The sequence below is a fragment of the Argiope bruennichi genome, chromosome 4 (assembly GCF_947563725.1).
Source record: "Argiope bruennichi chromosome 4, qqArgBrue1.1, whole genome shotgun sequence".
In the NCBI taxonomy this organism is placed as follows: Eukaryota; Metazoa; Arthropoda; class Arachnida; order Araneae; family Araneidae; genus Argiope; species Argiope bruennichi.
In genome coordinates, this window is record NC_079154.1 from 138,247,063 (window position 1) to 138,262,868 (window position 15,806).

The 15,806-nt window shown below is 33.4% G+C and overlaps 1 protein-coding gene across 4 annotated transcripts; it reads left to right on the plus strand.

Annotated features, from left to right (window-relative positions):
• The first annotated feature begins 5,159 nt into the window (after nt 1-5,159).
• LOC129967055 (uncharacterized) lies at nt 5,160-15,722 on the plus strand. 4 transcript variants are annotated; one of them, XM_056081700.1, is made up of 6 exons: nt 5,160-5,345; nt 7,514-7,746; nt 13,120-13,325; nt 13,436-13,618; nt 14,206-14,384; nt 15,378-15,722. In XM_056081700.1, the coding sequence occupies exons 3-6, from the start codon at nt 13,271-13,273 to the stop codon at nt 15,381-15,383; spliced, it is 423 nt and encodes a 140-aa protein (XP_055937675.1). In that variant the 5' UTR covers nt 5,160-5,345; nt 7,514-7,746; nt 13,120-13,270; the 3' UTR covers nt 15,384-15,722. The 4 variants fall into 4 exon arrangements, 2 of the variants coding, with proteins under 2 accessions (XP_055937675.1, XP_055937676.1); XR_008784344.1 differs by lacking the exons at nt 5,160-5,345; nt 7,514-7,746 and adding an exon at nt 13,751-14,109 and having other exon boundaries at nt 11,278-13,325; XR_008784343.1 differs by lacking the exons at nt 5,160-5,345; nt 7,514-7,746 and having other exon boundaries at nt 11,278-13,325; nt 13,436-14,109.
• Nucleotides 15,723-15,806: the final 84 nt, after the last annotated feature.

Consider the following 15,806-nt stretch of genomic DNA (forward strand, 5'->3'; position numbering starts at 1 on the left):
TTATACCTTCAGATTTTTTCTACTGTTTTATATATAATCCCCAATATATCTACAAAACATTCCATATGTTTCACTTGAAATAATAGAAATATACTACAAAGTACATATACAAAAAATATTATTTGTTGTTGTTCGGGTGTCGAATCTGCGCAACACATGCTTCTATCCAATACATCGCGCCTTTGGAATATATATAATATCATACATTAACATCTATAATTACAGATGACTATTAAATTTTGCGCTAAATGTAAAAAAGTGTTTGGCCATCTGTCTGCCTGTACTTTCAAAGGCATGTAAATGCATAATTCCAAAATCTAATAGTTTAAGTATCTGAAATATGGAACGAAATTTTGTGACTGCATGAGTAGTTATGTATCATTTTTTTTTTTTTGAAAAAACGCTTTTAAAACACAAATTTGATTTTTAGATATTCTTAAGCGCATACAAGGGATTCATTGCCAAGAGATTGACTTGTATTTACATGATAGATTCAGTAATAATTCCAAATTCACATCAATGGTTAATATTTCATAAAAATTGCACGCCAATCCAAGGCGTTTTCTGGAATAACAACTTTATTAACGAATATTTGAAAAGGCTTTGGAAGACCAGTCCCGCTGGTTAAGTATACTTTCTTCTAAATGTTCGAAATGAGTTTCTTAATTCAGACTTTTCCATAGCATTGAGATTAATGAATTAGGGATAAGTATGTGAGTATATTTTGCAATAATTTGATGCCAATTATTTCAGTTTTGGCTATATTTTTTGGGATAATCATCTTGATTTATTAAATTCAAAGTGGAACTTTGTATAAATAAAAAAAAAATATATATCCACATATTTCCTGTTGTTGTTGTTTCTAATGGCACTTGTCATAGACAAACTCGCTGACATAGTCAGCGATTTAAGTCGAAAGAGCGCCATCTAGTGCCATGAGTACCACTTAGTCTAGAGAATACCCTTTTTACGGGGCGGACTTCATTCATGCATTTTTTTCACAGATTGTAATTTAGACCTCAATCAGAGACACATTCGACAGAGGCCTCAATCAGACGATCACCTTTGAACCAGTATCCAAAGTTTTATTATCTCGAGAATTCTGTGACCACGACAATTGTATACGTGCACCTGCCACCACATACACGAGGAGTCTTCGGGTGGCGGGGCTCGAACTCACATCCCAAAAGATGCGAATCCAACGACCTACCAACAAGGATATCCCGGCCCACGTATTTTCCTTTAATCGCTATTTAAGAACTTAGTTTTCCTCATGCGTAGATTTTCGCCAAACATATTTCGATTATACAACATACTTAGATTTCGCCAAACTTCAGTCATCAATTTCAAAAACATTAAATTTAATTTTATCGCTTAATATGGCATGGCTATAAAAATCTTTCTACATTTTAGCAAAAGAGATTTGTTTCTCTTTATTAAATGTCAATGTTAAGATTTTTCTGGTAGCCTAATGTATAATTAGAAATAGCTTCCCTGAGAAATAATTATTCCGGCTTAAACTCTTCTTCCTAGTGGTTTACGGCTCAATGCAGTCAAGCATGGCTCTTTGCGCTTAAACTTAATGTTTTAGATATTTTTACAACACTAATTTTTTTTCATTTTTATCTAATAATGTTTCTCTTACTTATCGAAATGTGAATTCCCCACAAGGTTTATTTCTTATTAAGAAAGATTTATTACATTCTTTTGGTCGATACTTTGAACGCACCATGACTTCACCGAGCTTTCATTGTAATTTCTTTGAGATTTGCCTCCTTCAATAACTCGAATTACAAAATCTCGAGTATAAATTCGGAGTATGTTTCGGATATAGAGCTAATTTTGAGAATTTGGATAGTAAATTATAGTGAATTGTAGCTTCGAATTTATTATATTGGTTCACTTAAAGAACCAGGTGACCAAACTGGAATTTTTTATGAAGTGCCTGCTTCATTTTGTAACTCTCAAATGTGAAGTTTAATCAGTTGAGTTATTATCACTTCCTCATTGTTTCCTTTTTAATACGTCCTTTAATCAACATTTTAACATTTCTATAAGTGTCAGAGTTAAAAGAATATCTTATGGTGCAATTTTAGACGTGTATATATATACAGGGTGTTCATTAATTATTGTCGGGGTTTCCGTACCTCATAACTTTCGAATAAAAAATATTACGCAAAAACCGATTACGTATTCGTAAATGACAACTCAAAGAATTTTATTAATGATATTAAAAAGATTAATGAATTTGCACATGGCTGCCCTTCGTGGCTCGTAACATATTGAGACGAAATTCGATTTCCCTCCAAGTGTCCGAATTATGAGAAGGAGAATCTTTCTTGTACGTGGTCCTGAAGCGACGTTGAGTAGTTATGTCAGATTTAGTTTCGAAATACCACAATACACACATTGCTTTTTCTTGCATGCTCACCATTTTTATTTATGACGTCATAATTACCCAGACTGCAAATGTGCTAAGATCGCATTGTTGCCACGTAAAACTCTTTGAGTTGTAATTTACGAATACGTAATTGGTTTTTGCGTAATATTTTTTATTCGAAAGTTATGAGGTACGGAAACCCCAACAATAATTAATGAACACCCTGTATATATATATATATATATATATATATATATATATATATATATATATATATATATATATATATATATTCTCCATCATTTTCATAATGCTCATACAGGGGGTCATTTAGGGATTGCTAAAATGTTAGATAGAATAAGATGACGGTTTTATTAATCTTTCTTATATCGAACTGTTCGACGATTTCTTAGCTATCTTAAAGAAAATCAGACGTAGAAGAGTATTCCGCCGTTTCCATCGGATCACCTGAGATCCTTTCCACCGGCAGAAGCGGCCTGTGATCCAGCTGGAATTGATTTCTTCGTTTCCCAAACTCTTTGCAGTTAAATAAGTGATTTGCAGTTTGCATGGATTATTTGATTCGATACGCAATTGCGAAAGCACCTCCCTAGCGCAAAAGCATCTGAAGTTGTTTTTGGTGGCTATTCAAATGAAATGGGGATTCCCAAGTGTTATATCAGATCGAGATACTATGTTTCTTTCAAAGGCAGTGGCCAATTTTTATGGATGTGCAGTGTAGAGAATCAGCCACTTCAACCAACACCATAAAATGCAAACTGAAATAAAACGCACTCCGATATATTATCGATTCATGTCGATGTTAATCAGAGAGTTTAGGATGCCATTTTATCTTTCGCGTATCGAGAAACGACGGGATTCACACTTTTTTATCTCTCATATATATTAGTACGAAGCAAAAATGACTCAGGGTATCATTAGAAAACTCATTATGCAGCCCTTTAATTTGCAAAGCAAAAGTAGTTCGGTAAATTTTTCGTCTTTGCCCTTTTGAAAGACAGGAGAGAGATAGTGAGATAGGATGCAAAACATTGACCAGTAGCTTATGCACCAGAGGACCTATTATGGATTCTCAAACCGATTAGAAAAGTAGGTTTATCTGAAAAATTGTTAAAGAAATATTTTGGATCTTATAAAGTTACGCGAAAATTATCGAATGAAAAGTAAAAAGTTGATTACGTCCCGGGTTGCCCATTGGAAAACAGAAAAGGTAGTTCATGTGCCACAAATAAAGCCTTACCATGGCAGACACACATGGAGATGTATAAAGAATCATAAAGTTTAATCTATCGATATTAAAAAATATGTTTATAAATATTAAATATCTGTTTTAAAATTCAAATGGAAAATCGATTGGACCGCTCAGAAAATCGTTGAAACGTCCGAATACGGCCATTCAGTTAGGTTTATATCTGCAAATGGATAACAAAGGTTAAGTTAGTTTAGTTTAGTTATATTAACGTCCCGTTTGAAGCAACACTAGGGCTATTTCGGGACGGACCTCGTCATTTTGAACCGCGGTCAGATGACAAGGACGACACCTGAGCTGGCACCCCCTCTCCACACCACACCAGCGGGAGGACCTAACAAAGGTTAAAGGTCAGCCGTGTATAAAGTATAAGGTTAAAGGTCAGCCGTGGGATCGGTGATGCAAATGACATTTTGAGAAGGTTGAGTGGCTCCTTTGGATGTGTTAAGAAAAGTTCTTTATATTTTTGGCTCAATTGTTAACTTACACACAACACAGGCAACTGCTTTTTAAATAGTTTTCAAAAATAAATTGTATCCATTTTGATTTATGTTTTTAACTCTTTCCATACTGCGCATGGAGAGAAAGTGAATTTGTATCTGTTACCATTTTGATGTATAATTCAATTTCCAGCGGAGTGTTCAGACATTTCATAAAGAAGTAGTTTATCTTTGAAAATTTTTTTAAAAATAATTTATAAAGAATTCTTTGGTTTTCATCTGTAATTCATACATTTTGAAGAATGTAGAAAAAAGATTAACTTTTCTGAGCTCGAGCTTTGAATGTATTTATAATGTGTAGAAAAGAGTTATTGCTTTTATGTATTGCGTGGCCAGAAATTCTCCGTTAGATTTGTAAAAGTTCTGTATGTAATTTTAAACTAGTAATTTTACTAACGTTATGTGAGGAATTTCCCATTTTTTTTGCTCTATGAATCATATATGGGTCCCATTCTTCAGGACCATTCAAAAAAGGATTTAGAGTTGTACACCTTTTTTTAAAAACTTTTTACGTTTTTACCTTTTTTACGCCATTTTTAGAATAAAGATTCAGTTTACAAATCTCTGATTTTGAAAGTCGGGGTCATACCTGGCTATCCATTTTAAGGAGACGAAAAAAGAAGTCAAACTAGAACGAAGACTACATATTATTTCAGCTAGGATTAGTTTGGATTAGGAGCCAATCAATATCATGGTGTGCCTGCACTGACGCCTATGAAATGGAGCCATCACTTTTTGTTGTTCCTTACATGAAAACACCGCTTATAACATATTAAGTAATCACTGATATTTGCTGAATGACAGGCTAATTTTTTATGAAAGTCAGCAGATTTATTTCTCAATTTATCCCAATAATTATTTCGGGTTCGAATTTGGGTAAAAAAATTTCTAATCTTTTCTTAAGGTGATTTGCTGAGTACAAATCTTTGGAAGAAGAGAAAAAATTATAAGAAGTTTCTAGATTCTGGTGAATCTATAAAAACTCAAATGATTAATCGGTTTTCCTATTACTATTGCTTGCACTCCACGTTAGGTTTCCTTTACAAAATATTATGAACTATGTAGTTGTCTTGAATATAGCTTAACTCTATACATTTTATTAACTATCATTGTTTCTTGTGAATGGGTTCTCCATGTCTTTAGTTTCACCTTTTCAAGAATTGCTCATCATTGATACAGAGTTGAATAATAATGGGTAAGTTGCGTTTTTTTTTTTTTTTTTTTTTTTTTTTTAGTATGCGTAAATATATTAATGGAAGATTAGTAGATTTGTTTTTATCTCTTGAAGATGCAAAGAATTGTTATACTGAAATATTAGTTTATAATTTTTTTTCCGAAGAAGCTTATCTTTAATATTTTATAATTTATATGTTAAAAAATTCTTCTTAGATTTGACGATTTAATTTTCATATTTGAGAACATATTTTTAATTTTCAGAATTGTTTTACCTTCTCTTTATAATGGAAATTTTTGTGTTTATTATTAGCAGAAAATTCCATTCCAGATTGTCTTTTGAAATGAATGTAAAACTATTTATTATGTATCACTATTAATATTAAACTTGGAGAAAAAATGACGTTGCATTTTTATTTCGTAATAGCATAGCATTTTAGGCTTCAATCGTCTTGGTCTAGTGCTAGTTTCATTAGGCAGTGCTCTCTGGAAAGGAAGTTTACAGTCGTTCGATTTGTAGGAAAATTAAAAGTCTGAATCTTTGTTCTTTATTAGAAATAGAAGTTGTATTTTGGAATTAATGTATAAAATTTCACTCTTTAAAATTACAGCTTTACATTAGCTAAAGCATGCTATTGAAATAGGCAACTAAACAAATGGAATTTTATTCAAGTTATAAGTGTTGTCACTATTTTTTAAAATTAAATCTGCCGAAAACTAAATGCATAGAAATAAAATTGGTATCAGTGAAAAGTTGACTTTTAAATTCTTAGAAAATTGGTTTCTTTGTTGTATGTTCCAGAATTGTAGAGGAAAATTATCTATTACTAGAAATGAAATTTTGCAATGAGTTTAATTTTTTAATTAAAAAGCTAAAATTTCGAAAAAGTGAATTTTTTTCGGTGAATGACACTCCTCCAGACGTCGCTGTTTGCCAAATTTGATAGCTTTAGGTCCAAAGATATGTCCGAAGAGCGTTGCATTCCTTGTGTAATGAGAATCTTTGCACTGTGTAATATAAAGAAAATCAACTAACCCAAAAATAGGAAAATTTCTTGAAATTTAGTAATACAGGACATGAATTTCGGGTCTATTTCTAGCAACCATATTAATGCTTTTAATAGAACTTCGAATGTTATTGGACTATCTGTGATGACGAGCCGAAATTTTTGAAATGCATCATTTGAACAAATGTCAATACTTAAAAACTTTTATCATTTTTGCTACAATGGTGTGGAAGAAACTAATACAGTATGAAGCATATAAAAGTAACTCTGTTTATATTGAAATTTGGGTCCACAGTTTTTTCAATTGCTCCTTCTTGCTTTGAATTTTTCATGCAGAACGTTTTAACTTTGCTTGTTGCTTTGATAACACATTCTGCAAAATCGTAGCACAATTATAGTTTTTTGGCGTGGTTTTCTTAGCAGGCTTTTACTGGGAGAAATTAATGTTTCATTATCAAAACATTTTGCAAACACTTTCAAAGCCACTGGGATTATTGGTAATTCTAATGAAATAAACTAATAAAAATATGATTATACACCACCTATTGTAAATATTCCAACATATATTTATTGTATAATAAACTCATCAAGGCAAAAGCCCTTGGAAAACCATGCCAGTGTTAAGAAACGTAAAACGTATTTGTTTGATAATCTTTTTTGTTATGTCAATGCAAGCTGAATAAGGTATTCTCCTTTTCTTATCCGAATGTTAATAATAGCAGAAGGCTTTAACACGTCTTGGAATGTTGAGTAAGCTTATATGTTCTGTTATGCAACGAGACGTTCATATATTTGTCTGATATGCTATTACGTTTACGATGCAGATGGTGTATCATTGTATGGCGCAGCTTAGCCAAAGCTGTTTTTTGTTATAGAAACATTGTTCATTCATTCTGTTATGTTTGCCATTGATTTCAAGTCTATATAAAGACTCCTGTAGAATTTTTTTAAAAATTTTAACATTGATTTAGGTTTAGATTGAGATACAATGGAACCATGTTGAACGAGCATAATTCGCTGAGGGAATCTTATTCGGAATGCAATATACTTGTAGAACGAAACACTTGTCTATACAAATCTGTAAGATACAAGATGTCTTCCACTTCGAAAAGAAATGAAAAAGGCATTTCTTTATATAATTATTTATAATTAGAGATAAAAATAACCACAATTTCTCTTTCAGCTCGTTTCACAAAGAATTTAGATTCCAAAGCGACATTTGCGTCCGTATGCTGTCTATACTGAAACTATCTTCGCTCCAAGTGTCATTCTTCCAATTTCTGGATTAAATATCCAACACTGGGTTTCAAGTAGGTTTGAGGAGAGCGCCTGATCTTAATAATCACACCACACCATGCTTGGATGACGGAGGACTATATTTTCTTTTGGATTTTCCCACTCTATTGGACTAACCAGGTATGTCTACATAATTGTGGCATCCTAGCCTCTTAGCGGTTACTTGTGTGGAAAATTCGGAGATTATATATTTCTTTTCCACTCTTTCAGAATACTCGAGGATTGGATTTTAATGCCTTCCAAGGTTTTTACAAATCGCTCAAAACATTTTTAAAACACAAAAGACAATTTGGCATACGAAGCAATCGAATCCCTTTTCAAAGATGAGTAATAGATCGCAAATCATGAATAACCAGGCAATAAATGCAATCCCATTGAATTAAAAATAAAAGTTGAATATCTTTCCGATACGATATGCATTAAAATCGTTCAGGTGAATTTTCCAAAATACTCAAACTACAATTCAATTATTCCAATAATTTTCATGATTGATAATTTGGAGATCAGCTCTATTCTAAATATTGATTGTCCAAAATCTTTCATTTAACTCCCTATACAGTTTCGTGTCGAGATATTTCTAACTAATATCAAATGTTTCATTGAACTTGTTGACAATTCCTTTGGTTTCTTCATAATACAGCTTCCATTTCTTTCAGTACGTTAAAACGTTAGTTTCGGTGATTACATGCTGTTATTCGAACTTCTGCTTAAGAATTGTGATATAGCAAATCTCGGATTGTGTAGTAAAAATTAAATTCTTAAAAAGGAGACTTTTATTGTTAAAACAAGTTTAACTACTTAATCAAGAGCCGCATCTGGATGTTGAGAATAAAAATCTTATAGTTGATATTTGTTCGTGTCGAAGAATTTTTGTCGAAAACAAGGTTTTATAAGAAAAGGAATAAATTGTTTGTTCAAATATTAAAATTCCAAACACCAAGGCGTACTAGTTTTCTGCTCTATTGGTTATGGAATTTCCTAGATATACTATAGAGAAGTGACTAAGTGCTGAATACAATCAGACAGATCGAGATAAATTTGTGCACGATGAAAAGAATTTTTCTGGATGATGAAAATGTTAAATAAAAGACTTTTTAACTTTGAGTAGTTTTCAGAATGACCTAATTTTTTTAAATGAATGAGTGATAAATCGAATTTCTGTTCTATGTGATGGCAGGGGAATACAAAAATTATTGAAATTCTAATGTCACTAGCCTTTTTATAGGAGTTAAATGCGTTATTTTGTAATTCATGTTAAAAGTGTAAGGATTTTTACATTTTAAAAACGTGAAAAGTGCTAGTCGCTGATTCATAAGTGGAACCTATAGTGCACACTTAAATTCCCGATCGTTGTCTTAAACATTCTGTTGCTTTTTGAAAGAATTTGCTTATATTTAGGTTTTCTTCAGTTGTCCAATCCAAGTTATACATAAAAAAAATCTTTAAATTGCCTTTTATTAGAAGTTTGTGTCATTGGTCAATTCCTACTTATTTCGTTATTCGTGTAGGTTTATATTAATATAGTAAATCTAAATTGTATAAGCGTAGTTGGTAGTCATGCATTTTGTTTGCATCCTTCCCATAATGCTATTCTTATTGCTTTACCTTTATTTAATCAAATCGCAAATTCTCCCGCATGTTATTACATGAAATGTATTATAAAATTTCAGTGGAGGTTTATTTTAACGTTTTCGGCGTGAAGCGAGTCATATTAAATGAAGTCTTAAAATTTATTAATTAAAATTTGGGAAATTACATTTAGTTTTGTATCCATCTAATATAAGAAATACAAAAATCTTATATTGAGATTGCAAATTTGAAACAGTAAGCTGAAGAAATGCAAGGAAAACATTAGTGGTAATGCAGTACGTCTAACTCCAGATTTATACTTACAAATATCTATTTTTAAACTTAAGAATCATTTCATGTATTCTATACAGATGGCATTTTATCGAAAGTTTAATTCTTAATATATTTTGATTGTAATGAATCGAATTATTTCGAGACATGATCGAAAATTACTAGATGTCCATTTTTGACAGTTTCATACCGAATTTTGAGGAAAATGATGTTTAAAATCATGAATCGATGAAAGCAGTGCAGAATATAGGTAATATTTGCATGGAATTTAGAATAATGCTTTTGAGCAAACCGCACGTCTTATTTAATCTGTTTTCCTGCTTTAATTCACCGTTTCGCTCATCATAACTAGCATAAATTCGCCGGGTTTAGTATTTTTAAAATTAGGTTTGTGTTAATTTCAAAAAAGTCGTTTCCGCGATGCATGGCTGGACGCAACGGGGGTACTGACGTGCATTTTATTCTGAGGTTAAAATGCATTATGTAAATGAGAATATTGAGAAGTAATGTGCATTGTGAATGACATCGCGTCTCATCTTAAGCATGGGCGTGATGTACGGAATGGAATTAATATTTCGTTTTGGGAGTCGTCATGTATTTAGTCGAAACAGTGCAAGGTCACATTAGGCCGTGAATGAAGTGATGGCATAGGGGAGTGTGGAAATAGCCAATATGAATACGTAATAAATTATTTCGCCATGGGTTTATGGGAAAAGAAACGATTGCCTTCATGGCTAACTCGTCGAGTTATCGCGTATTGTTACGCAATGTTGAAAATTGGGAATTGGAAGTGTTAGCGGGGGTTGAGAGACAATTGTTGACTGTATCATGGTTTGGGTTATGTAGATAATATTTGCGAACATCAGAAACTCCAAGTGGAACTGGCTGCGTGGGTAAGGTGTAAAAGTTTGAGTATCGGGGTGGCGTTGGAGGTGTGGGTTATGTTTGTGAAAGTGTGGGTCTCTGGGTGGCGTTGGAGGTGTGGGTTATGTTTGTGAAAGTATGGGTCTCTGGGTGGCGTTGGAGGTGTGGGTTATGTTTGTGAAAGTGTGGGTCTCTGGGTGGCGTTGGAGGTGTGGGTTGTGTATGTGAAAGTGTGGGTCTCTGGGTGGCGTTGGAGGTGTGGGTTGTGTATGTGAAAGTGTGGGTCTCTGGGTGGCGTTGGAGGTGTGGGTTGTGTATGTGAAAGTGTGGGTCTCTGGGTGGCGTTGGAGGTGTGGGTTGTGTATGTGAAAGTGTGGGTCTCTGGGTGGCGTTGGAGGTGTGGGTTGTGTATGTGAAAGTGTGGGTCTCTGGGTGGCGTTGGAGGTGTGGGTTGTGTATGTGAAAGTGTGGGTCTCTGGGTGGCGTTGGAGGTGTGGGTTGTGTATGTGAAAGTGTGGGTCTCTGGGTGGCGTTGGAGGTGTGGGTTGTGTATGTGAAAGTGTGGGTCTCTGGGTGGCGTTGGAGGTGTGGGTTGTGTATGTGAAAGTGTGGGTCTCTGGGTGGCGTTGGAGGTGTGGGTTGTGTATGTGAAAGTGTGGGTCTCTGGGTGGCGTTGGAGGTGTGGGTTGTGTATGTGTGAGTTGTGGTTTTAGGGGTGACGGTGTGGGTTGTGTATGTGTGAGTTGTGGTTTTAGGGGTGACGGTGTGGGTTGTGTATGTGTGAGTTGTGGTTTTAGGGGTGACGGTGTGGGTTGTGTATGTGTGAGTTGTGGTTTTAGGGGTGCCGGTGTGGGTTGTGTATGTGTGAGTTGTGGTTTTAGGGGTGCCGGTGTGGGTTGTGTATGTGTGAGTTGTGGTTTTAGGGGTGCCGGTGTGGGTTGTGTATGTGTGAGTTGTGGCATTTGCGTACTGTGCAAGGATTTGATACTTCTAATCATTTGGGGTGGCTTAGTTTCACCTTCGTGGCCAATATTTTAATAGGAATTAGGAATATAATATAATATAAGCGGCGAGTTTAAAACGTTTTGAAGTAAGAAAATTATTGAAAAATGTTTAGGAAATTGAAGTGAACGAGGTTTAATATGTAAGAATTTAATTCGTAATTTTAAATTATTTTGTATTTAAATCCCATCAATAGGTAGTTATATTTTTTCGGATGGATACATTACTAAATATTCATGCTGAGTTTCTCCCTCCCTTGAATCTCAAACCAGAGGAAACATAGAACAATTAATTAATAGATAATCTTTAATAAGTAACTCTTTGCTTAAGTCAGCAATTATAACTTGTAATGACTTTAATCAATAACTGAAGTATCTCCTTTATAGTAAGGGGAAAAAAATTGGCGGATACCATATTAATGCAAACTTTCCAATGAGCAGAGTAGATTAAAATTCATATTAAGATTAAATTTGATATTTCAGTGACATAAATCCCGGAAAACCCAAAGTTTTGCTATGACGGAATCCGATAAAAAGAAAAATTTATACTCGTAATTATACTTAAATTAAAATATTAATTTAATAGAACTTTTAAAATATCCAATTTCTCTGAATAATATTCATTTATTCTCATTTAGGGGGGATTGGAGTGAGTGACGGCTTATTGGGAATCAATATCTCAATGTAATTAAAAGCTGCCATTTTCTTTCAAATTCCAATTAGCTGTTTTTGCCATCAAAAGCAGTATTAGCTCCGTATCTGAGGCTCAATTATTTGACATTTCGTACTTGAAACGAACTTTTTCTCCCGGTTTTGGAATTAAAATCTCCAATCTGCCTCGTTCTTTTTTGGCTTTCTGTACATTAACTATTCCTCTAGTTGATGTAACAATTTGGAATCTCATTAAAAATACCTAGTTCAATTCGGTGTCTAATATTTATACATCCTAATGTGATACATATAATTTTTACTGAATAAAGAAGACGAATTCTTACTCTTCAGTTATCTAGAAATAACTTAGTTTGTTCTATATCGCAATTCGGAAATGGAAGTTTGAATAGCTTCATGTGAAGGAATTGCAATTGTCTTCGAATCAAAATGAATGAATTAAAGGCAGTAATCGGTTAGAATAAGGCTAGGAAAAACCTTTCAGAAATAGAATTGAATTAAGCTACTAAGCATTTGAGATAAAAAAAAAATCGTACTAAATTAAGCTATTTTGAACTTACTTGAAATTATTCAGATAAATTTCGTATTGCATTTTATACTTAAGTATATAAAAAAATTATCTTCATAACACTTAAAAATATGAAATGAGTTAAGGCAAAGATGTTTTTTCTGAAATCAAATTTGTTTATTGTAAAGAAAAACAAAAGAGGAATAATCTCTGTAGTCCATTCCCTTTTAAAATTTAAAAATTACTAACAGTTGCCCGCTCAAATGTTTTTATCTATTGGAAACTTTCTAAAATGCATTAAAATCTGCACATTTAATGTGGAAGAAATATTCATAATCTTTGAATATTCCACTCGAGTAGTTTCTAAGCGACGAAAATGCTATAATCATGTGGATTTTACATGGTACAGTCTAATATGACAGAGGAAACAGTGGCAGTTGCTCTCTTGTGCCCTCTTCTATAAATGAACAGAATGTTTAATGCAAATTTGACAAGTCTTTTGTGTAAGACTATCCAGTGGGAAACGTTTAAATCAAATATCTGTAATACTAGAAAGTTTCTGTTGAATTCACTGGCCTTTTCACTCATCAGTGAAATACGTCATAGAAGTCATCAATTTAACAAAATCGCCTGCCGTTGTTGGAGCTGTTCACTGCAAAGAACACTTTTTATGCTGTTCGCTTGAAACAGTGGCCAACTCCTGTAAGCAAAGCGACCGCCTTTTCTCTTGACGAAAATATGGATGGCAGCTATCTGGATGGCCACGAAATTTTTTCTTTCGTACAGAAGTAATATCGGTGAGTTACGATATTTATAATTATCATATCGTGATGAATGTTGGATATAATCATGTGATTATATCTATGGTAATTATAACTGTAAAAATGTACACATTTTTTTTCACTAGGCATTGACAGACAGTACAACATGGCCTATATCCATGTCATTTTGCTTGATAAAGGCACTACGTCAACCACCAGTAGTGTTGCTTTCTGTTCCATGCACTTGATTGTCCACCCCAAATATGCTGGATGCGAGGAAGTATTCCTTACAGGTGATGTTGAAGGTGATGAGACAATTCAAGGGCGCAGTAAGTTCGCTATTTATATTAACAAAACGGCATGGAATTTGAAAACCATTAATTGGTTCATCTAGAAATTAAATTACTGGAGGCTGCAAAGAGATGCGAAACATAATTATCTTAAAATATTTATTGAAACAGATGCAGCCCTATTGGCTACTTACCATAATGAATTACCGGAATTCAAACGCCTGTCATACGCGTTTCTGAGTATAGGATTCAAAGTAATTGAACGTCTTAGAATGGAATCACCCAGTGACCCTCGTTATGAGGGAAATACTCCATGGCCAGGAACCGTTTGAAACTAGATTCCAGCATCTACGCAGGACAAAAATGCTTCTAGGTAATTCTGTTGTCTCTGCATGGCTTGTGGTAAACTTTCTAGAATGACCAAATTTATTAAGTTAAATGAATGCCCTTTCAGTTCCAGCCATAAAGTATCTACATATCTAGATACCTACTACACATGTCCTGGAAAGAACGTCATTGAAGTAATATCGGTAAGTTGTGCGAATTGTCACACCATCAAATGATTTCCAATCATTGGCTTGGATTATCGAATGAGAACCATAACAATGTACTTCTATTTGTTTTAGGTATTCTTCTGTCAGACAACTCATGGCCGTTGATGCTACTTTTCCGGTTAAAAAGTATGTCATCACCATCGATAATACGCTTTTCAAGGTCCAAAAACGTCTTCACTAGAAAGCAGTTCTTTATACGGGGAGGATATTCCCTTCAGATGAGTTCGAAGTACATGGAATTCAAAGGCATGGTAAGTTTCTGAATTATAACAATAAAACTACCACAGAGAGACACTCGATAACCATTTTATTTGGTTTCTCCAGAAAGTATATCGGTGGCAGTTAAAGATAAATAAACCATAATTTCCTGGAAATAATTATTGAAATATCTACAGTAGTTTTACCTAAGAAAAGAGTTGATATACTTATTTCACGATATCAACTTCTAAACGTAATTGTCGAAGTAATCGGCCTAGGTAAGGCTTTCTTCATGGTGTATACTAAGGAAATATTGCATGGACAGAAACTTTTTCAAACATACGCCTGTGGCAGATGAGCAAAAGATGTTTCCATGTAATTTTTTTTCGTCTCACTTTCAACCTCCAGTAAACTCATTTTTTGGAACGCTCTAAATTCATTGTAATTTTTATTTAAAATGCATATAATTTTCAATATTTTGTTAATCGAAGTAACTGGTACATACTAATATCAGTAAGGTCACCAATTTCATTTCCTTTTAAAGTATTTAAATGATAATCCAGAAAACTTCGGTTGTAACCTTAAGAAAGAAAACGTCCATGTTTGTCAAACGAAGCTTCAAGCCTTGTTTCTTTCTCCATTATGCACTCATTCGTTCGTTCCGAGACAGTTTAAATGATTCTATGACAGTTTCTAGAAAAGGGCAAAATAACATATGGTATTCTGAAGTCTAACCAATAACTGCGGCTACTGTGCTAATGCTATTTGAGCATTATTTGCTCCACTTCTGATCCTTAGAGAATACATATATGCACAGCTTCTGAAAGATCTTGTTTAGTTAATTATTTTAAAATCTATAAATCACTATAAAGTTTCATTTTCAAAAGATCAGCCATTGGTAAACTTAAATCTACATTTGAAGTAGGATTTCTATTCTCGCTTCTATTAATAGTGAAATCATAAGCTTCGTTTGTAATTATCAATGCATATTTAAAGAGTAAAACTGTCATGTATATTCTGCCATTGAATGGTTTCTTGTTTTTCAGATCTAATCTATTCCGATTCAGATGTTGACTTGTTTTGTTCGAAGTGATCCTGCCACAACATGCAGTATCTGAAGCTTCTATCAAGTGCAAACTAGAATTCGGAGCCACTACAGTTAAAATGTTGATTTCCGGACAAATGTAGTTGGTTAGTAAAATTATAAATGTTACACCAAATCCAAAATGTATATTTTCTATCAAAAATCATCAGTTTGCATAGTGGTGAAACTGTGATTACTAATGTAATGGCAAATTATTTGAAAATATCAATATATCTTTGAAGTATTTCATGATCCCATTTTAAGGCTATGACAATGAATCTTACATTTTTTGGGATATTTTTTTAAAATTGGGAAAGCTTGAAGTGCATGTAATTATCATTCAAAACAAATGTTTGGCATATCAATCGATATTTCATCTAAATTGTTTGAA